The sequence below is a fragment of the Sturnus vulgaris genome, chromosome 19 (assembly GCF_052056855.1).
Source record: "Sturnus vulgaris isolate bStuVul1 chromosome 19, bStuVul1.hap1, whole genome shotgun sequence".
Lineage (NCBI taxonomy): Eukaryota > Metazoa > Chordata > Aves > Passeriformes > Sturnidae > Sturnus > Sturnus vulgaris.
Genome location: NC_142261.1, coordinates 11598899 through 11622007, shown reverse-complemented (window position 1 = coordinate 11622007; position 23109 = coordinate 11598899). Strand labels below are relative to the sequence as shown.

Below are 23109 nucleotides of genomic sequence, written 5' to 3'. Positions count from 1 at the left end.
ACAGGCCCCTGCAGATCATGGTTTTAATACTCTGAATATTGCTGCTTTCCTTTCTTAATATTTCTGTGCCCACTCGCATTCCTGATCACAGAGGCAGAATTGTTCCATTACAGGCTGAATAGCAGTGTGGATGAAATGAGGAATTGAGAAAGAAAAATAATAGAATTATCTGTAGAAAAGAAGAAGAGTCAAAATCAGGTGACAGAATAAAATAAGAAGAGATATGGGAACATGTTAAGATTGCATGAGGAAAGGTGGTTTAGTGGTTTGCTAAATGGGGGAGGGGGCAGTGGTTTGAATGGCTGTGCTCAGAGGTAGCAGGAAGTTGTGAGGCAAAGACACACTCCTAGCTGAGCACTAAATAAAGCAATGCTTAGAGGAGAGTGGGGAAATTCAGGGGTCTCTGCTGGACCTTCCTGACTTCAAATAGAGAGGTCTCCAACCCTGTGTGTTGAATCTGTTCAGCTTGAACCATATTCCTTTCCTCTGCAGGCACCCAGAACAAGACATTAAAATTATTTAAGTCACTAAGAACACAGGACATTAGTAAAACTGGTAGTATCTCAGTATGTTGTGCTTAACCCTGTATAAAAGCAGAGACTTTAGAAAGTTTAGGAAAATGGGAGCTTTCCAGGGATTATACAGCTGTGCTTAGTTAAACTTCATGGTTTTGAAATATCATGTCCATTGTTGCATTATTAATTGGTGCCTTCTCTGAACCACTTAATTAATTAGCTTGCTAGTTTTGTCATACTTTCTAGCAATCTTAAAATAATATTTAAATTATTTTCACTGAAGGCTCTTAACAGTAATGACTGAGACTGACAAATGAAAAAATGTTTGGTTTTGGTTTGGCCACTTGGAATCCAGTTTGTTGTATGTAGTACAACTTGAACTTCCAGAACCCCTTGAAGAAAAAAAAAAAGGGATGAAAAAGAGGGAGTTAAGTAATGGAAGTCTTTATTTGTATTAGTGTGGGTTTTATGTGTTTGCTTGTTAGATGTGAATTGGATCATCTGAAGCATGACTTGCATTTCTCCATTTCGTTGAGAAGTGAAGCCATGGAGCACTGAGGGAGTCAAGTTTGATCTGTGCTTAGAAAATGGCTTACCCTGGAGCTGTGCCGTGGCAGCAGCAGCATCCCCAGGGAAGGCTGGGGTTTGCTGGGATCTGTCAGCCTCTCCTCCTCAGAGAGGCATTCCTAAACCCCAGGGAATCCCCTCCCCTAAAGTTCTGGAGTAAGCAGTGTGGAGGAATAATAAGCACTTCCTTCCTTTCTATTTTCAGTGACTGAACTAGAAAGTGCCACAGTGCTGCGGCTCTGCTCACAGCACTGTCCTCTGCTGCTCACCCTCCTCCCGAGCCTGCACTTCTGCCAGGGCAGGCAGAGCACCGATTCCAGGCTGAAAAAGAATGGTAGAAGTGTCACCAGGATTATGGTAGACTGGCTTCATTATTCAGTTTTATATTGAATGTAATGTTCAGTATTAAGTTCTCTGCTGCTCACCCTCCTCCCGAGCCTGCACTTCTGCCAGGGCAGGCAGAGCAGCAGTTCCAAGCCAAAAAAGAATTGTAGAAGTGTCACCAGGATTATGGTAGACTGGTTTCATTATTCAGTTTCATATTTAATGTAATGTTCAGTATTAAGTTCTCTGCAGGGTTTTCACTAGTCCCAGATTTATTTTTTCCTAGCAGTGTGTGGCAGGCTTCCCCCGCCCCCACTCTTGCAGCATGTTTGTTTTGCCAGGAAGGCATGGAGAGCAGCCTGATGTTTTGGATCTTGAGAGGCATTTTGGAGTTGTTGGAAGTGTCTCACTCCTTCCTCTGGTTTGGTGTAAACAGCTCTGCTGGCTGTGGCAGCAGGGAGGAGAACTTTGAGCAGTGGCAATGGTGGCCAGCAAACACGAGCGGCCGCTGGATGTCAAATCCTTTCGGGGCCAGAGCTGCAGACATTTTGTCAGGTGCCTTGAGAGGCCATAACCAGCAACAAAATCTTTCAAAGAACTGGGAATTGTTGTCACAAGGATCTGCACTTCTCTGTGAGTGTATTTTCAAGGGAGGTGCTTTGCTAACCAATCTCCATTTTCAAGTGATGATGTGAAAACTTTAATTTTAGTCAAACACAATAATATTTCCTGGTCTTCTCCCCAGTTGTATCTTTGCAAACTTTGCATTCCTGTATTTCTTAAGCTTTGTTAAAAATAATAAAAGCCTAATGTTCAGCTTCTTTAAAAAGGTTGCAGTGTGTGATCTGAATTCAGAAGTGTTCTTCCTGAAGTTTTTTGATATTTGGGAAGGAAAAATGAATTCCTGATGGGCTTTGTTAAACTTCTCTTTGGGAGAGATTTAAAAGAGACATTATTTAGATTCTGACTGAAATCACAGTCTTCAAAGTTCCACATGGCTCATGAAATAAACTGTGGTAAACTCACTTTACCAACAGTGTTTTGCATATTGCTTAATAAAATCACTGATGGAATGAAGATTGCTTTGGTGGCAGGTTTCTTTCTGCTTTTGGCTCGAGGCTGCCTGTGGAACAGGCAGGTATGCAACATTGGACCCCTGTCTGTTGCTGTTTTGCATTTATAAAGCTGCAAGTCAACACATGAAATGTTAGTGACTTTGCTTTCAAATCAATCCTGCTTTTGTAATTGCACTGGTAAACCTGGGGACTCCTAATGTGAGTTTTAATTTAACCTCTTCTAATGTGCCCTGCTGTAGAAGACAGCAGCACTCTCCAAAATACACAACTTTGTTTCTATCTGGGGGCCTTTTTCCTGGCTTTCTGGATGCAGTTTGTATATTCTGTCGTTGAAAGTGGTTCTAATACATTGTTGTAATTTCCAGGGTAGCATTAAAATGTATGCATGGGATATGTGAGAAAGAGCTGCAAAATTATTTCCAGCTAATTCCAGATGGGATATCTGATCCAAGTGATCCTCCTGATTCAAATGAAGGATGAGATAATGCTGAAAAAGACCAGGAACCTACCTACACATTGGCAGTGTTCCACTCCTACAGTGTGCTGGAGTTGACCATAAATTGTTTTGTGTAGTTAAATTGGCTAAGTAGGTTGTTGCAATGTGGTGCCATTATGAGGCATTCACTTGTTTTGGGATTTGGCAGGAACCCAGTTTACATACGTGCAGAGAAGCAAAAAATAGCAGCTCCAGAATGTGTTTCATCTGTAGGCTGAAAGGAGAGCCATTGTATGGTTTGGGCAAAGAAAAAGCATCTCTATTTAAATAGAAATCTGTGCTGGTTTACAGAACTGTCACCTGCAGGATCTGTATGTGCCTGGAGCTGATGAGCTCCCTGGGCAGGTGAGCTCTGGGCCACCAGGCCAGGGGAGGTGTTTGTGGACACTGGGTGTTGGGAATGGGAGGAAGGGATGGCTGTGCCTGGGGCTTGGTTGTGGTACAGTTTTAGGAACATTCTGGAAAAGGGAAGCTACAAAAAAGAGTTTGAAAGAAAGCTTCAGGGAGCAAAGAGGAAGAACAGCTTTATTGTGATCACTAGGGAGTAAGAGTGGAGGGCATGAGGAAAAGGAAGAGCAAGAAAATTTGGCAGATTAGTCTGTGCATTGTATCTGGTTGAAGTCACTGTTTTCCATGTAAAAGCACTGATATGAAACCATTGATATTTCTGTGGGTTTTTTTTCCTAAGTTCCTACATCTCATGGAGTGGAACTAGAGATTTTCTGCAGACATGCAAGGGAAGGGTCCATTTTACACAGGGGGTTATGGATCTGCTTTTCTGGTCAAATGTCATTTATGATTGCAGTAATCATTTTTTTTGCTTCCACTTTGTATTAAGTTCTGAAGAGTTTTGATCACACCGAAAGTAAGGCTAAACAAATCGAAGCATGACCTTTAAACAAAGATAAAGGAGTAAATATTTGTATATCCTGCTCTCTGAACGGGTTTGGAAAGCCAAACTCTTTCTCAGTCAGGTACTCCTATCAATGAGACTATTCTTTCCTGCCTTGCCACAAAATTGTTTACATAATCAGAGGATTTTCATCTTAGAAAGCTACTACAGGAAAAGCTTCAGAACCAAATAAAGCACAAGGGAAGGGTTTGCACTGTTGCAGCAGCAGTTTTTGTGAATGATTATAATCTAAGTCCCATCCTAACATGCATGGTAGCACGTGCAGTTCATTTCTTCACGTGTGGTAGACTAGGGTGCTGACAGCATCCACAATAAACACCTCTGAAAACAATCTCATTAGATGTATTAGGCATGGCAAAATCTGAGCTGACTAACCCTGATTAAATTATATTTGCTATCACTCTCCAGCCTTGCTCCCCGAAGATTCCCTTGTCCCAGAAATTTAATTAGAAGGATGTATGGCCAAGTATTTGAATCTGCCACTGGAAAATGGATTCTGCTGAGGAATCTGATGCTTCCTATTGGGCTGTGAACACTGATGATATCAAGGCACTAACCAAATTCCTAAGATGTTTAGTAACAGATTATTTGAAGATAGAAATTTGCTGTGACTGCATATTAACAGCTTTCAGGCCAGGAAAACTTACTTCAAGTTACTCCTTGTTTTTTAAGGTTAGTTGAGCTTTGACTTAGTAAGGCATGTTCATTGACATTGAAGACAAATGCACAGTATAATTTGGGCTTTGCCTGCTTTTTCTCAGAACATTCAGAAGCATATTTCAAAGGTGTGCTGTGGCTTCTGTGAGCCCTCCTCTTTTGCTACTGGCAGGAATCAGTTGACTTCGAATCCAGGTCTAAATCCATATCTCACTGTCTGGGGACCAGAGCTTTTGTGTGTCCATTATTCCCCTGGCCCTCAGTGAAACTGAACATGCTGCAGAATCTGACTCATATTTTCATGGTTCTGTCCTTTACAGTTGGATCCCTCTTTGAAGGTTTCCCTTTTCCTGTCTCTGCAGGGAATCTGGCGCATCCCCGTGGATGAGATCGACCGCCCGGGCAGTTTTGCGTCTCATATGAACCGCTCCATCGTGCTGCTGCTCAATGTGCTGTCACAGCTGAAGGATTACAACACCTTGCTCAAAGTCTCATCTATGCTGCAGAGGACCCCTGATCAGGGAAAGTACGATAGATTTCTTTTAAGCCCTTCCTTTGTAAAGCTTCGAGTGTGTTTTGTTCGCTGTGTGACTATTTTATTTAAAGCCGCTCTTTGTTTAGGAAAAAAAGTCTTTAGGCAGATTCCCTTGGGAATATAGTGGAATGATGGCTAATTTTTCTCAGGATTGTGATTCTGTAATGTAGCCTGGAGTTTCTGTGCCTTCTAAGCCTGCTCAGGCTTACAGAGGTGGTGTGTCACGTGAGGGATTCTCTGGAGGAGCAGAGCCGTGGCTTGGGCACCCTCTGCTCGCTCTTGTGTAAGAGCTGAGCAGTGCAGGAGGTCATGGCCCAGCATCCTGCCTTCCTGTAATCCTTGGTGGCCTGAACAATGGTTATGTGCCTCTTGGCAGCTGATGCTATTTAAAAAGCTTATCCTGTTCAGGAGTGATCTAATTTTAATTGCATTAACCTTATTTAAGAAAAAAGAAGCTATTAGTGTGAGCTATATATGGACTCGTATCAATGGGATGACCAAAATAAACATCCAAGGAAAACATTAAAGCAACTGAGGTAAAATTCTAGTAGGTTGTCCTGTGGGAAATGTTGAAATTGGTTTCTGGCAAATGCCTAAGAAATGAAACTTGAATGATTGATGGCAAAAAGTTGGAGGCATTGAAGGTTTCTTCATGTGTTTTTGAGTGTGAGTGCATGTGAATTTGCATGGATTGTAGTGTGTCTGGGAATATGCCACCACTTGTTCAGCAGACTTCAAGCCAAAAATACTTGGACTTTTAACTTATCAGAAGAACTGGACCATAGAAGGTTTCAATTCTGTCCTAAGCAAACCCATAGCTGTACTAAAAATACTGTGCTATTTGTAAGTCTAGACTGAATTAAAAAAACAAGTAATTTGACATGTTGGATCAGCCAGTGCCAGCTGTGGTGAGCTGCAATTGTTAGAGGTACTGAGGAATGCAGATATTCTGGGTGTGTCTGGGATATGCCTGGAACAACCCTATTTTTAAAAATAGGGAGGTTTTAGTTATTACTGAACTGATGAGGAGTCATGTGTTGATCGTTTGCTTTCTAGGCAAAAGATAACAAAATTACCAATTTAACCTAAAATCATAGAGGAAATATGTATATTTAAAATGTTGGCCTTTTGACTGAAATAATACCCTTCAGAGTTATTTACTTGATTTCTAGGCTTCTCATTGAAACCAGCTAATTCTGAAATAGAAATTGAGTTTTCCATTTAACTTAATTAGGGGGGATTGACAGCTGGAAGTGTTTTTCTTGAAAGCAGACTAAAACATTGTGTCCAAATACACTGAAATTACAGTGCTGTAGTAAATTAAATGAAGCTATAGAGGGAATGTTTTATGCACACAATATTATTTTTTGTAATACTAACTAGGAAAAAAGGTAGTAGCACACCCATGTATTAGCTCAAAAAATCCTGGGTCTGAAGGCAACTGATATGATCAAAGAGAGAGGATTTGCTGATGTCCTTAATCTCAGATGCACGCTTTATCCAGAACATGAAAATCACCTGAGAGTTCAACATAGTGTTGTGTAACTATAATACTCTTCTTCAAAAAAAGAACTGAATAAAAAGCTGGAATTTGAGGGGCACAAAAGGCTTGATACAAGAAGACTGTAAATCTGGTTGCCTGGTTTGCTCTGGGTTTGGTTCCTTGGTGTCTTCCCATTTCTCCCCTTCCCTCCGTTTGCAGACAGAGCTTCTGCTTTGTTTGTGTCATCTCTGCTTGTGGGGAGAGGAAAAGAGCTAGAGTGTTATATCCCAAAATTGTTCCATTTCAGTATGCACCTGTAGATATTTTGCTTGTTTCTGATGTTTTAAAATCGTTGTGTTGGCTTTTTCTTGCTTTTCCTGTTTTTCTTTCGATGTCCTGCTTCTTGCTTTTCGAGTGCTGTAAGCTTTTGGCAGCTAACTTCATTTGTGCTCTCCTGCCGTGGCACAGGAAGTATTTGCGTGATGCAGATCGCCAGGTTCTGGCCCAGCAAGCCTTTGTGCTCACAGTGAAGGTGCTGGAGGACACTCTCAACGATCTCACCCAGGTGAGGAGCAGTGCACTTCATGGCTGTCATTTAGTAATTAGGTTTTGCAGTGCTCAGTTCACACCTTAGGTGTCCTGAGACTGAAGGGCTGTATTTATAAGCACTTAACTTCTGATACCTTTTGTTTAAATGCCACTACACAGAAAATTTTCTTCCAGCATTGTTGCTTTTTGGTTTTGAAATTCAGTAATAAATGCAGTTTTTGAAAATGGATTGCAGTAAGTTTGGTTTGGCTGTCCCTTAAATTTCAAATAATGGTAGATACATGTAGTGTACAAGATCTCCATTTTCAGGTGGGGTTTATAGGAAGTTTCCTTTTAAAATGAACTAAGATTCCTCTTGCAAAACAATCCCAGACAGCTTGGTGTTACATGCGTAGACACTTTTCACTGCTAGTCCTTGACAGCAGCACACTCATTATTACATGTAATTGTAATCTAGATTTAGTTTTTAGAAGTCATCAAGAGGCAAATCAGTTTCCAGGTTAAGGGATCTGAATATTGGAGCTTTACTTGGTAAATAAATTCAAGGAAGAGCTTGTTCCTAAAGGTTTTCTAAGTTAACAGACTATAGGTTTAACAAATTAAATGAAAACATTGTCAAGAACACTGGAACTCACTATATGAAATAGTTTGTTCATAAATCTGGATGTAAGAGTTGTATCACTGTCAGTTTTTGAAAGAAGAGATGATGTACTGAGGTTTTCTACCTTTGGAACATCACCAAAGTAAAGGTACAAAAACTAAAATACTATAGCAGGGTTTTGCCTAGTTTTTGATCTATTAACAAAAAGGTTATGTAAGAACAATGAAAGGAAAGATTCTTAAACTTGAGCTTGATCTGCAGCTGCCAAAAGAAACAGGTTTGTTTTTGATTTTAATATGTTAGAAGAAAAATTTGTGTGATTAAAACCTTGGATTTCATTTAGTTGGATCCCTTAGCATGGACTGAAGTAGTGAGGGAAAATAAACATTGTGGCTTCAGTTCAGCCTGAGCTGTTTACACTTCTCTGTGGTGTTTTCATTTATTAAAATACTTCTAATTGTAAGATTTGTGGCCTGGGTTAATTAATATTGAGGAACAAAAAAGAATGAACACAGAAGAAGTAATGAAAGGTACTTGTCACTATTCATGATAGTCACAGCAATGCTTTCTGATTTCACTGGTAACAGAGAGGAATGATTTCTTTTATGAAGGTTTCAGAAGATCAGGGTTCCAAGTCTTGTAGCCTTGCTTCAGGAAGGATGACAACAGACGTCTCCAATAAAACTAGTGCTGAGGAGGGCAAAGATGTCCTTCCCAAAAAGCCAGTTCTATCGGATGGAGTGGTACACAGCACTGAAAATGGAGTGAAGGAAGTGACCCAGGGACAAATTCCCAATGCTATGGACATACTGGAACAAGAGGACAGGAACGACAAGGAGATTAAAGAGCTTCCTGGGCCTGGTTCAGTTGAGCCTATGGATCTTGATGGCTTTTCCAATGACCCTGAAAAAATCGATTCTTCGTGTAAGCGCAGCGAGCCGGAGCGTGTGCAGTCCGGCAGGAGCGCGAAGGACAGAGCTCCAGAGAGCAGGACTCCTGAGCTTTCCTTGGAAGAGCTCAGCATCAGCTCCAAGCACCAGCAGCAGGCAGCTAAAGGAACACTTCAAGCAGTACCTGCAGAAGAACCAGTCCAGAGGTCAAGCAGGAAGAGGAAATTACTTGAGGATGTGGAGTCTGGAAAAACACTTCTGCTCGATGCTTATCGGGTGTGGCAGCAAGGGCAGAAGGTTATGGCCTATGACCTGGGCAAAATTGAGAAGATCATGTCTGAAACATACATGCTGATTAAACAGGTATGATTAATTGTTATTTCTCTGTGTGGCCTCAGACATGGTTTTAGGATCTAACAGGATCCAAACCAAGCAGTGTGAAATTAGCCCTAGATCTGTTTAAAACCTGGGGAGATAAACACTTCCCAAAGAGCCATTCTCTTGACAAGGCCATTGCTGGGAATGGGAAATAGGACTCTCCGTGGTTTGAAACTAAATTTGTGAAATGAGTTAAGAGCTGTAATACCAGTTATGTGGTGTTTGTTCAGCTAAATGTTAGTTTAAACTGAGAGAGCTGAGTATTTATCTTTGGATATGTGCTCCTGAATAACCTAAGGTCAGCATTTTGCTGTAGAACTGCTGCTTCTCCCCCTTGCTCCCATGCTCTACATCCCCATTTCATCTCAATTTAATTAGATTTATAGAGGAGCTAAGTAATTATGACTTCATTAGTTGTGATTCTGTGTTCAGGTGGATGAAGAAGCAGCACTTGAACAGGCAGTCAAGTTTTGCCAGGTGCATATGGGAGCATCAGCACAGAAACAGGTAAGCTCTGAAGCCTTGAGTGCTGCTAACAAGCTTTTATGAGTCTGTACAGGCTAATCTGTTGCTGAGTGTCTGCAGCACCCAGAAATACCTGCTTTCCTTGTGTTGGTGTCATCTAAGATAAGTTGGGCTACATTAGTAGGAGGATCATCCCCTTTATTAGGGCTGCTGTTTATGTCAGGCTTGCAGGATAGTTTTCATGCCCAGAAGCTGTTGGGGAAACCCCAAATGATCTTCAAACTGAAGTATTTCTGGCATACTACAATTTTCCTAATGTCCACATCATAGCCCAGCATTTCATGGATGGCAATTACTTCTCTCTGCTCCCTAAGGGCTCCAACCTCATCAGCTCTTGCCTTGCTGACATTGCTCTCTGCTCCAGAGATACCAGATAGCTTTTCTTTAACTCTCTTAAAAACAGTTACTCACTTTGTTTTAGCTCCTAGTTTCTGAGTTTACCCAGCAAACAATTATAAGAGCTTTAAAGGGATCATTATTTATCAGTCCTTAATGTGAAATCAAAGCCAAGAAGAAAACTGGATGAATGACATATTTGTTGGTATTCATTTTGCAGCCCTAATATGTTTACTACATTTGTATTTTCCATCATTTTTGTTCAGTTAAAATGTGCTTTTGTACAGTGCATCTTTTAGCAGAGTAATAGCAGAGGATGTAAGAGGAAAGGTAGGTTTTTTTCTTTATTTGGTTTTCATGGAAGTAACTTTCTCCAATTTGTGCCCCTCAGGAAGTCAGTAACATTGTTCCATTGAACTATAGAAATGAACAGAGATGTCGAGAGAGGTATTTAATAGAAGTGTTGGTTTACTTGTGGTCTGGTATTTCAGGTTTTCAATTTTTTTAATAAATAAATGTTAGCTCAGCATGGTCTTTTTCAGTTTATTTTGAGGAAAAAATAGACGTCATCACACTGTGATTTATGACTTTAAAATAAAAAGAATTTGCTAGAAAGCTTCTTTAAAAAGTAATGTTACTGTTGCTTTTTTGGACGTGTTCACCTTTTTTAAAAACCACTCACCAAATTCTCCTTTATCAACCCAATTCCTTGAAGGTTCTGGGAATGTCACTGCTATTCCAGTTCTTCCAGCAAAGTCACTGATTCTCAGGCATGTGACAAAACATGAGAGCAGTGAAAAACCACACAAACTAATCTTGAGAGCAGACACAATAGGTGAACTAGTATTTAACAGCACTGGAAGCAATAAGATTTCCTGTTAAATCACTTGAAATAAAACATACCCCTTAACATGCTGCACTTGGAAACTTTCCCTTCTAGGAAGCAGTCCCAGCTAACGAGGTTATTACATCCTGCAGTCTCATTTTCCTCTGCTTCTAGCAGCATCTTGCAAGCTGTGTGAAGCTGCTCATACAGCACTGTGAATTAGTGTGGAGACACAGGAATAGCCACTCTTGTAGACATCTGTCTGTTTTCAGCAGACTGAATCCTGTTTTCTTTAAAATTGGCAAGTATTTGCCTTCTGTAAGCAAATGATGTCATGTACAGAGCTGCCACAGCCTGGGTAAATGCTTTGTTCCTGGATAGTTTGAGGGGGTTTGCAGGGCCTGTGGTTCTTCAGTCACTTAGCCCAAGAAATTGACAGTAAAAAAAAGAAAAAAGGCAAAAACAGGGGAAAAATCCACCTTTATATGTGTCTTTCTCAGCTGGCTGTTGTATTTTAAAGTTGCAGGTGTTATATGGTTTCTTTATGGAAGTTTTCACTTGCTACTAAAATTAGCCATTACTTAAATTCTGACTTTTTAACTTTCTTCCAGACTAGTCAAAGTTTCTAACCTAAATATTTAACAAGTGTGTTAAAATCTCCTCCTCTGCCTCTCCAGGCACAAGCAGGAAACAATGGAGCACTCAATGAGAGGAACTGGACAAAGTGGGTCCTTACACTTGTGGGAGCAGATCTCATCTCTTTAATGGCTTGGCAATGCTGTGACCCTTTGACTTGCTCTCAGAAATCCTCTCTAGTTGTTATGAGTGATGCACTGCTAACGTGTTTCAAGCCAATGAGAGGCACATCACCTACAAAGTCAGCTAAAAACATGAAGAGAGGCTGAGAAAGGTTGGCTTCCAGCTTTGAAGAAGGCAGGAAAAGTCAGTGGTACAAAACTTTGCCATGATAAGTTCCAGTGCTCCTGGAGGACTGGAGAAATTGGAGTGTTTTCCATTGGCAGATTCCAGTAATTGATATAAAATGGCATTCTGTGTAAGTTGCTGGGACATTTCTTTCTGTATTCAATATTAATACTTTTTTTTAGTGATATATTCATCAACTTCAGCACGTTTTGGTTCACAATTTAAAGTGCTGATATTAATGTTGTTGTGGAGAAAAGTGTGGCCAAAAGTAATTCCTCCACTTTTTGTCCTTTTCTCTTTAAATTCTTAAGTGTGAATAAGACTTTTGATATACACCTATCAAATGGGCTGAAATCCACTGGTGGTTGCTGGGTCATTAGCAGTCAAGTAACTAAAGTCACTTCACTGGAGATTTAATTGACTTTCTGGTCAAGCAGCATTTTGAAGGTTTCTTGTTCTTTTCTTTGATTTTTCTATCTGAGAATGTTATCTAAAAGATCTGCAGAGATCCTGAAAGCAGTCATCTATTGCTCTGAGTTATATTTTTAGTCTTGCCAACTGTGATTTTCATATGAAATTAATGGTCCCTGGAAATGGAATATGAAGGAGGCCTTGTTGAGGGAGGATGAAAGATTGAGGCAGACTAGTTTGATTTTGAAGTAACATTGAACTTAAATATGTGGTCCTGGGTACCAAGGAGGGGACATGTTGGCAGCAAGCAGTTGTAAGGATTCTAGATAATTAGAGAATTCCTAATAAGCTGCTCCACTGACTACCTAAAATTGCTTTTACTAAATTCTTCATTTTATGCTAGTAAGGACATACTGACATGGGAAAACTATTACAGTACAAGCTAGGATGAAGTTTTGTATTGCCCAGAATATTCTATAAATGCATGTGGAGATAGTTCAGTTTAAGAACCCATTTGTCTTCTTTTTTCCTGCAGTCAGGAAAGGTATTTCTATTACTGTGGACTTCATACTGAATTCCTTAATATTAAAATTGCACCTTTCACCAATGTTGAAAGTCATGACAGTTAAAACTCTATGGTTGTATGTTGGGATTTAATGTATCACTAATCCTGAGAACTGAATTTATATAAAACAAATACTTTTAAAACATTGTAAAAATCAACTTTGCACACAGGGCTGGATTTAACATCTCTAAAAATACAAGAGTGTTCAGAGGCAAAGCTCCAAAATGCCACAGTCTCTGCTCCTGTGTTGTGACCCCTGAGAACATGGGACTGTGTGTAGAAAGCCCTGGTAATGGGTAGTGTTGTAGGAGCTGAAATTTCTATTGGCTCTTCAAGGTATAGTATATCATCCAAATGTCATGAGAAGGGGCTATTTCAACATTGCTGAGTTATTTAAGGCTCACTGCTGCCTTAGCCAAAAAATCCTTGCTCTGGGACCAGCTCCATCCCTGAAGTGTCAGGGAGAGAAAGGAAATTTTCAGCTGCTCTTTCCTGCTCCATCTGCCAGGCCTCGAGCTCTCCCTGCTTGGTTCAGGCTGCCCAGATCTTCCCTTTCACCTTTTGCTTCTCTCACCTGTTCCACAGTAACAAACCCATGGCCACCTTCTCCCCCTGGCTGATGCCAAGCTCCACGTGCTTTCCCCATTTCCCTGTCTCACCCTACAGTCAAAACACATCAGCAGATTTCTGTGTCAGGTCTAATTAAAACTGATGCTTCATGAAGCTACCACCGGAATCAAAACAATGAATTTTATTATAAACACAATCAGGTTATGCAAATGAGCCTTTCAGGCTCCTGGCAGGCTGCCAGGATGATCCCTGAGTTTATAAAAGTTTTGCTGCTACTGTAATATAAAAGTGGTAGTTCCTGAGGGCAGGTGCTGCTTTAGTTGCTCTTCCTGCCCTTCTCTAGTTCCAGAACAGATAACTGGGGTCTTGTTTTCTCCTTCCACCTTCCCCCTCTTCCCAGGGCTGGTGTGAGTGGTCTGAATCCACAGCCTGGTACTGAAGACTTGTCTGGGATCACTGGTGGGTTTATCTCAAGGCTGTGCTGAAACCACACACCAAGTTCAGATTGACTCAGGAGCATGGCTCTGGTGCTGGGACAGTCCCTGTGTTGGACCTGACAGTAAATGTCATATTTCACTTGGAATAGGAAAACATTTTCTCCTGTGAGTGAAGCTAGAGGGCACTCCCATGGATTTTTCCTTGTGCTCTGGAATGCAGTCAGCACTGCAGTGACATGGGCTCTCAGGCATTTTTCTTCAAGGAGAAAACTTGAGAGTGACTTGTCTGAACTGCCTTGAGTGTCTAGAGTGTTTTCTTCTTGAATTCTCACATTAAAAAAAAACCCACAAAGCAACAAACCACCAAGCTGTTCTCTTCAGGAAGCAGCTAAAAGCCTTCTGTAAAGGCACTTTGCTGGGAATGGGAGGAGATTAGGAGAATATTAAATAATTAGAAAATAATCGTCTTCTACCTCATGTGTTTTCTCCCCCTTTTTGTTCCACCCACATGCTGCTAATTTTCATCTTTTCTTCCTGCACATCAAGACGTCAGAGACTGCTTACAGCAAAAGTTGTTTTTCCTGAGTTGTCTGTATGCTTTATTAATGCAGCAAAGATGACAAGAAGGGAGGGGGAAGGAGGAGGTGGGGATGGGGGGGACAAAAGGACGAGCTCTTTCATGGTCTCCTACCAAAGGGTGACCATTTTGTTCACTGTTGCATTTGCCAGTTGCCATGGCATCCCCCTCTCACTCTATCCTGGAGGTGTATTCTTGATATAATTAACAGCTCTCCTCCTTCTGTCTCCTGCAGAAAGCAATCATTAAGTGAACATGAAGGAAAGAAAAGTCACTTTTTCTCTTTTACTTTGTATATTAATGTTTTTCATCCTGCTACCTGGTGTAACAATGATGTTTTTGTGTATGGAAGTGTTGCTGCAGTATGGCTGCCAATGTAGAGCAGGACATGAACCCTGCATGCATTTGTGCTAATGGGGGATTTAGTTAGGCTAGAGTTCAATCATATGTGTATAAACCTTTGTTATTTTCTATACATAAAGTGCTCTTGAGAAATACAAGGTTCTTCAGGATCTTGATCATAGATATTGCTGGTATTTCTGATGCACCTAGAAGAAAACTTCCAAATGAGATTTCTTTCAAATGCTGCTGTAGAGAGATTGAGGAGGGGAAAAAAAATAAAGGCATAATTTAATTAAAACACAATACTGAGCAGGAGCTGGAGTGGTTATGCTGTGGAATGTGGCCAGCATATTGTTCAGCTGTTTGTGTGACAGCTTCCAGGCTTTGTGGGGATGTGCTGGTGTCCTTCTAAAAAAACACACCTTAGTGTGAGGTGAGTTCTGACTTCAGTCCCACCAGAGTGCTAAACTCAAGCATGGGAGTAATTGGAAAAAAAAAAAAAAAAAATCACAAGAAAACGTTATGTAACAGTTGCAGTTGCAGCATCTTTCATTAGGAAACTTTTCATGGGAAAACTGTCACTTTCCCTTTCTTTGGAACATTTGGTTGGTAATTTTTCCCACAGCCACAGAGCAGTGAGCCCTCCCAAAAGCAGGAGCAGGAAGGTTGCTGTAGGATTTCTTTGTTTTTCAAAATGTGTTTTGAAAAAACAGTAAGTATGGTAAAACTAAAGCCTTGGTCACATTCTCTGGTTTATGACTTCACAGGCTACAAAGTAAATTTTTTTCTCATGTTTTATCTTAATGCAGGATTTCTTTTATCTTAATGGTGGATTTCTTTTAGCTGCTGCTGAAGTGCCTCACTGGGAAACTGTAGGGAGCTATTTTTTCCAGTAACATCTGTGCAAAAATTCTGCACTTTTGCTGTTAATTTTATTGGTGGAAGGCTGTCCCAAAGCTGGATTTCCAGCATTTTCTTTGCTTATTTTTACATCAGCTTTCAACATGGCAAGGGTTTGTCCATCAGCTCTGTGAAGCTGAATGAACTCTTTGAGGAGAATGCTGAAATAGTCAAGGCTCTAACAAATAAAGAGACTGATTTTGCAACCTAAATCAGAAATAGTCACAATTCACACAGACATCCATCCTAATTATTCATTTAAATTTCACCTTTATACATTCTTCACAATGAAAACCATTTTTTGCTAAGTTTTTTAAAGAAGAGAAGTAAGATGGTGAGCTCTTTATGAAACCACTGGATCATCCATGACACCTTATTTGGATATTAATAATAAGCCTTAAATAATTATTCTATCCACTTTGATATATAGTCAATCTGAAAGTAGTAACTGCATGTCCTTTAGTACCTCATGTTTTTTTAACAAATCTAGGAGGAAGTCCAGTCTTGACTAGAGGAACCTGTGGTTACAATGAAAGACAGGAAGAAGTCAGATAAAAGAGTTTTTTATCTTATTTCAGTTATATTCACATGTTCTGGAAGTAACACTAAATGTAAGAAAATATTGGTTTCTTCTTGGTGACTAAAGCCACTTTGTAATAGTGATGGTAAAAGAGGCATTGAGCGAGGTGAGGTGGATTGGAGAGGGGAAAAGGAGAAGTTCTGAGTCAGAACTGGCTGAGTTTTGGCTTAGTACCACAGCAAAGTAAAAACTAAAAAATAATCTTCTGATTAGAAACCACATAAAACACTGGTAAAGGTTTGTCACTGCCTCTCAGTTTCCTACTGTCTGTCTGTGGAAAATAATCTTTATTATCCCTTACTGTTGGCTTAGAGTAGAGATAGGTAAACATAAAAGGCTTCTGGTAAATCCAAGATTTACTGTAGTGAATTTTTCTGGGTTTTTTTCTCAGCTGGGTGTTATGAGGTCCTGTGTTTTCCTGGAGAGCTGCAGGATGATGACATGTGGCCCCAAAAGTCCTGAGCAGTGTAGTTAGTGACAGTCCCTGAGCTGGCTTTTGTGAGTAGCATCACTTACTGATCAGAGGGGCTGGAATTGTTGCCCCTCCACGAAACCCAAAATTTTTTAAAGAACATGTGCCTCACTCTGGTGCTCATTTTAGCTTTGTGCTTACAGCTTTTGGATGGTCTTCAGTTTCTGAGTGCAGTAAAAATACCAAAAGCAGGTTTAAATCCCTTTTCTTAAGGCTCTGTGAGTTGCAGAATGCACAGTAGCCAACAATGGGTTTTTTAATGCTTGGCTCTGATTTTAAAGAAAGCTTTCTCCTTTTCCTTCCACCCCACTCCCTCTTTTGAGAAGACAAAAATCAGTGTGAGATTTTTTTATTTTCCTCCCAAAGTCTCTGTTTCCTTGGGTTGAAGAGAACCTGTCTGTTTACAGCAGCCTGAGACAGCTTTTTAAGACAGTTCCCTTTAAAGTATGAACACAATAATCTTTGGGTTGCTTTCTTTTGTATAAGGCTGCACTTTTGGAATACACATTAGAATTTTTGGTCATGGTTTTCCCGAGTCAGAAACATCACATTAGTTTCAGCTTTATTCTTTTTTGTAAATCAAATGTTTCAGTTCTGTGGGAAAAGAGCTGGGATACTTCATCCTGATGAGGAGAAGAATAATGGAAGATTAGGTTATGGGATTGTGGTCTTCAGCAGAAAGGAAGGAACCAGACAAGAGGCACCATTTCAAGTTGCAGCAAGAGAAATTTGGATGAAGTGATTGGAAACAAATGTTCACTGGGAAGGTGGTAAAACACTAGACAGGGGCCTGGAGAGGCTGAATCTCCTTCCTTGGCAGTATTTGGACTGGGCTGGCCCTGGGCCCCCAGTGAACTGAAATGGAGCTGGGAAGTCACTTCTGCTCTGCTTGGAGCAGGAACTGGGGCTGGAGACCTCCAAGGTCCCTTCAGCAGCAATTATTCCATGGGGTTGCACTCTCTCTAATAATTTTTCATCTGAATACTGTCCAAATGCAGCTGAGTTACTTTCCAAATGTCCTCTTTCTGGCTCTGCAAATAGCTGTGCATTTTTGTAGAAATCCAGTTGGAGGTGCAGATCCATTTTTAACATATATGTAGGTAAGTAGTACCTTCGTGTGTTTCTCTTGGAAAAAAAATTGGATACAATACAAGCACAGAAATGTCAGGTTCTACATCATCCATTATGCAAGTTAATGAAGTGCATGGGTGTGAAGGGTTTTCCCTTTAAATCACAGCTGAAAACATTTCCTCAAGTGATCTCACTCTGGCTTAAGGCTTTCTTCTGCAGTTTCATTTCCCTCAGGTTTGTGTGATCCCATTTGTGTGAGACCTTCAGTTTTGGAACCAATGCTTTAAGCTTCAGAAATTTGCTGCTTTCAGAGGAAAAATAGACCTTTTTTTTGATCCAGTGTGGTAATTGTTGTGAATATAACTGCTGTATTTTAATTTTTTTTTTGTGTACACATATTATCTGGCAGGTTTTAATTGTATGCTTTTTAGAGATTAATTAATCAAGTTCAGGAACTTCAAAAATACATTCTGCCAATTATTTTTTTTTAATGTACTTGTGTGCTCTCTACCTTTGAATTTTAAGTATGCATTTTCTTCACCTGAAAGTTCCTCTATGCTCTCAGTGAAATTCTATTGACTTTTCTGGCTTTGCAATAAGTCTTTGGTCATCCAGGACATTAGGTCCAATTTGATTTTACATTTGACAGCTGAACCCTGTTTCTGTTTCAGACATTCATACTCTTAGCATTATGGTTAAAATGAGGGGTTTTTTTCTTGGTACAGGTATGAGACAAACAATTAAACATCTGAGGATTCTATCTAACTGCATCTTTTACAGTCCAATAAATCTCCATTAAATGAAGACTCTGAAGAGTGTAAAATAAATGCTTTCTGTGGCCTCACAAGCAAGAATACATTATTTGATTACTGATAAAAGTTACAGAGAAGATATCTGTTTTATGGGTACTTTTATTCCCTTCTTTGGTGAATTTATGTCCCAGTTCTACCTTCTGTCTGTATAATAAATGACACTGCATTAAATTTTTAACCCTGGCATTGGAGAAGAGTGTTGCTCTTGGTGCCTGCACAGGCAGCAGATCTTCCCCAGCCTGTTTCAGCTGGGCCTTGGTGTTACTCAGTTCTGCAGTTGTCAGAATTTATTATTTGGAGTTATGCTGATCTCTTATTTCACAAGCGAATACATTTTTCTATTTTCTCCGTTTCTTCTCGCATCATTCACTAAGAATTATTTCTTGTGATAATTTGCAAAATCTCTTAAAGCACTGCAGATCTGTTTGTTCAGGTCAAGCACTTGTCAACATATTTTTAAATGAAAGAAATATGTTTCTGTTTACAGGAGATTGTAACTCATGCTTAATTACAGAGTTCAGGAAAGTATGTTATGTTGTGAGGGATGTGTTAAATTAAACTTTTTAAATGTGAATAAGTGTTCAAGTGCTAGTTTGATAAATAGACCATAAAGAACAGAAGCATAATCCATAAAGGAGAAAAGATGTCTTTAGAATAGTGGCTGAGTCCCTGTTACATTATATTCACTTTAAGGGAGTGTTTTGTGTCTCAGATGTGCTGGTGCAGTGGTCAGTGAAGCAGGGAGCAGAGTTGGTGACTTGCAGACATTTTCTCACTGCTGCCCCTTTTTCGTGCAGTCGACAGGAGAAGCACCCACAACCCCAAAGCACACCAAGGACACCCGAGAGAGCTTCTTCCCAGTAGCACCAGCCACACTGCATCCCACCCCAGTGAATCCAGACACTGTGACTCCTGAAAACCTCCTGAGACTGAATGATCTGCATTCCAAATCCAAACCAGCCTCTTCCTCTTCATCCTCCTCCTCCTCGGCGTCCTCGGTGCCGCCCTCGCAGGAGCCGGAGCAGCCCCGGAGCCAGAGCACAGAGGCTGCCCCCAGCACGGGGGATGCTGCTCGTGGTAAGTCCAGCCAGGGACTTCTGGCCCCCTCTGATGACTTTCCACACGGTGAATTAATTAATTAATTAATGCCTGAGTTCTGCTTCTGTCCCGTTTTCTGATCGCTGCACAGCGTCCTAAAGGCTGCACAGATTTTTGTCTTGGTCCTGAAGTGAGTGCATGTGCATGATCAATACAAACTTTAATTTGTAGGATAAATTAAAAGAGTGACCACTTTATGTAACTTTTATATGAAGTCATAAAATAGCAGCCTGAAAATAGTCATCTCTTTTAGAGAATTGAAGTCTGTAGCAGGATTAAAATTAAAATTATTTTGTTTTTTTCAATGAGTTGAGGATCCAGTTCTTTTAACGTTTTAAAAGATTTAAGGTATTTTAAAGTGGTTACAATCAAAATAAACTGGTGAGCAGCCCACATCTGTCTTAGAAGTGCTTGATTAACAGAATTATCTGCAGAGCTCTCACTGCCCAGCATATGTGAGTGTGGAGATATGTAACACTGATGAGCAAGTTTCTACATGGTCTGGGAAGTTAGCTTATCATCACTATTGCATTTCACATTTCAGAAAAGAAGCATCTGACAGGCCCAGAATGTTGGAATGTGTTATTTATAGCCCTGGTGTGGTTATGTGCCAGGTCAGAGCACAGGAAAGGATTGAAGAAACCAAACAAATGTTATTTATTCTATAACATCATTGTGTGATTTGTTTATGACTGTATTATGTAATTGGTCCTGTACAGTCTTCTAGATGAGGAAAGAATAAATGAGAACACTGTCATTTGCTTTACTGCTGTCATGGCAGGCTGGCTTGTTAGCAGCTGAAAAATCTCTGTGCTGGGTCATACTGATCCACTTTGGGGAATGAAGTAAGATTAGACCCAATTTCAGACTTGCCTTGGGTGCCCAAAGACTTGGTTGGGAATATTTGTGGGACACTGTGCATGTTAAGGTGGCAGAGCACCTGCCATAGCCTGTACTTTCTTGCAACTTTAGCAGAAGCACTGTCTGAAAAAGCATCTGCTGCTGCCTGGGCTCACTCCATCTGTTCACAAGCCTGGGCCCAGCACTACTCACAAAATGCCTTAGACAAGTCATGGGAGCCCAGATCAGTTATGAATGAACCACAAACACAACAGGTATTGTGGAAAATGATGCATGAAGGCACAGTGGAAATAGTGTCCAGATTTGTGAGACAGGATGTTTGTTTAGTTTGGAATTGTGACTTTGTAAAGTTTTTGTCTTGATACTTCTGGTATGTCATTTCTTTCCTTATGTAATCAGCCTTGGTATTTGAATGCACATAGTCTGAGTTCATCAGCAGTGAAGAGCAAGTTAGGGAGAAATAGGTTTTCCCAATTTGCTAATCTCTGAGTACAGAACAAAATGGAAAGTTAACATCTAGTATCAGCAGTTGTATTATAGGTGTCTAATTTTCCTTTTTCACAATTCCAGGGAGAGATTGTCTTAGGAAGGAAAAAGAGAAAAGGGGAGTGATGAGGAAGGAATTGCTTAGTCTGTGTGTAAATTACATTTGTTACTGTCCTCGGGAAGCAAAAGAATGGAGTTGCCTGGTGTCATAAGATGTCTTGTCTGGCTTGTTCAGCAGGGAGTAATTTGGGTTTGTGCCTAGACAACAGGGGAGGAAAAAATGAATCCTGTGTGAGGCTGTTATGTACTTACTAAGGAGACTGGTGTAGGAATGACAATGCTGATAAGAACTCACCTATTCTTCTGGTTTTCAAACAGAACTCACGAGCTTTTCTGATGTGCTTTCCTCTCTGCAATTCCCCAGGCCACGTCGCAGTGATTGGAACATTTATTTTAATCTTTTGACTTTCTGGGCTTTGTTAAGGTTGTGGAGGTAGATATTGTTCGTTCTTGTCTGATGTTTTCTGTACATCATCTTGGTTGAGGGAGATGGAAGGGATAGCTGCCAGAATTACACTCCTGAAACTGAAGATCAAGAGGCTCTGTCTCTCTCCAGAGCTCAGTGCTCAATGCATGTGTTGGATCTGGCTCTCAGCCCTACCTGACAGGTCATTTCTCTAGCTGAGAGAGACACCAATTACTGCTGTGTCCTTTCTTCTTCTCTTCTTTTTAATTCTCCTTCCTTTGCATCCACCACCTCTACAAAGAATCATTTCTAATTCTGTTACAACCCTTTTTCATCTCCCTTCCATTAGTTCTGTTTGTGTAAAAACTCCTCCCATTTCTAGAGTAAACTGTTTTCAACTTTTTTGTTTCATCACCTCTACCTGTACCTGCTTATTCATATGGAAGTATTACACATCAGAGTATTAACTGCTCTCATTTTCTCTGATTTCACCCAGGAAAAGGATTTGTTTTTCCAAGCATTGCTGCTGCAGTGCCACTCATTTCTGATGTAAATATTTTCCTGAGCTTTTGTCCAGTGCATGACTGGCACAGGGTACAGAGTGATGGAGTCCAGCAGCAGAGGGATGATGGTGGCAGTTTCAGCAAGACACCTTCCAACTTTTGGGTATAAATGTACTTGGGCCTCAGCCTTCCTAGCTCAGCCTAACATTTCTCTGGGGAAGCTAAAATAGGACAATTAAGGTAAACTCTCTCCAGCCTGTCACACTGTTCCAGTATTACATGGTTCTAAATTGCTGGAAAATCTTGACATTTTCTTCTTCACTGTCCTTTTTGCAATAATGATTTTTATGAGGAATGAACTGGAAAACATTCACATTTGAGTTCTGATACCAAGAGAAGGTTTTTATACCTGGAATTATTTAAAGTTCTGTGTTTTGCTTAAAGCCAGCTATTTACTAAGTTGGAATATAAAATCCAAGTAGAAGACTCCCCACTGTTATTTTTTTGTCCATCTAAGGCCTAAGCAGTTCAATATGAAAGCAAGGTCATGATAAAACTGTCCAAACTTGGAAATTCAAAGCTAGGGGAGACAACAACTTTGTGTTGTGCAGGGAAGTGATATTCCATAAGCCATGGGAATATCCTGCTGTGATTTCAGATGGTTGTGAACAGGGGAAGTAGAGGTGTAAATATAGTTCAACCTGTGGAACTCTGAGAGTTTCAGAAGCACAAGAAATAAATACAAGTGAGGACAGTTGTGTGGAAAGATGAGCAGACTATTGCATAGAAAACTATGAAGTTAAATTCTTTAAGTGTGTGCAGGCAGGTGCAGAATCTTTGAAAGGCAAATGTTCCTAAACCTAAAGAGGGTTTTGAAGTGGGAAGTCCTAAGAATTCAGTAGTGTTGGAATGTGACATTTCACCCTGTAGGATAACTGGGTGCTGGGGTCATAGGAGAACTTTTAGGTGTAAGGAGCATCTTTTTCCACAAGTCTGCAATGGAGATTATTTTAGCAACTGATACGTGACTTGAGGTTGATATTGGGTCCTCAGAAGATTGAGGAGACTGAATGTTTTCCTAAGGCATCACTATGAATGTAAACCATCATTTTGCATTGACAGCATCTCTTTTTATTAAAGCAGTGATGGCACAAGGGCCCACCTGGATTCATTGCAGTTTCTCCACATCAGTGGACATGCTGTTTCTGAGGGAAATAATGGGGATTGTGCTTTGCCATCATAGATTGAGCTTAACCTCATACTGATCTCAGTGGCTCCTGAGTTTGCTTGTTGTGAATTTCCAAAGACAAACAGATTTTATGAGCGTGTAGTTCAGTGTTTTGACAACTTTCTTCTTGCACAA

General features: G+C 40.4%; 1 protein-coding gene across 4 annotated transcripts in view; it reads left to right on the top strand.

Moving 5' to 3' along the window:
* The window catches only part of CABIN1 (calcineurin binding protein 1), a 104869-nt gene that overhangs the window by 70298 nt on the left and 11462 nt on the right, over window positions 1–23109 (top strand). For all 4 annotated transcript variants that reach the window (XM_014894731.2, XM_014894730.2, XM_014894729.2 and 1 more), the window contains 5 exons: window positions 4911–5074; window positions 7035–7131; window positions 8328–8969; window positions 9417–9491; window positions 19130–19409. In XM_014894731.2, coding sequence (XP_014750217.2) covers window positions 4911–5074; window positions 7035–7131; window positions 8328–8969; window positions 9417–9491; window positions 19130–19409 — 1258 coding nt within the window. The remainder of the gene's footprint in view (window positions 1–4910; window positions 5075–7034; window positions 7132–8327; window positions 8970–9416; window positions 9492–19129; window positions 19410–23109) is intronic.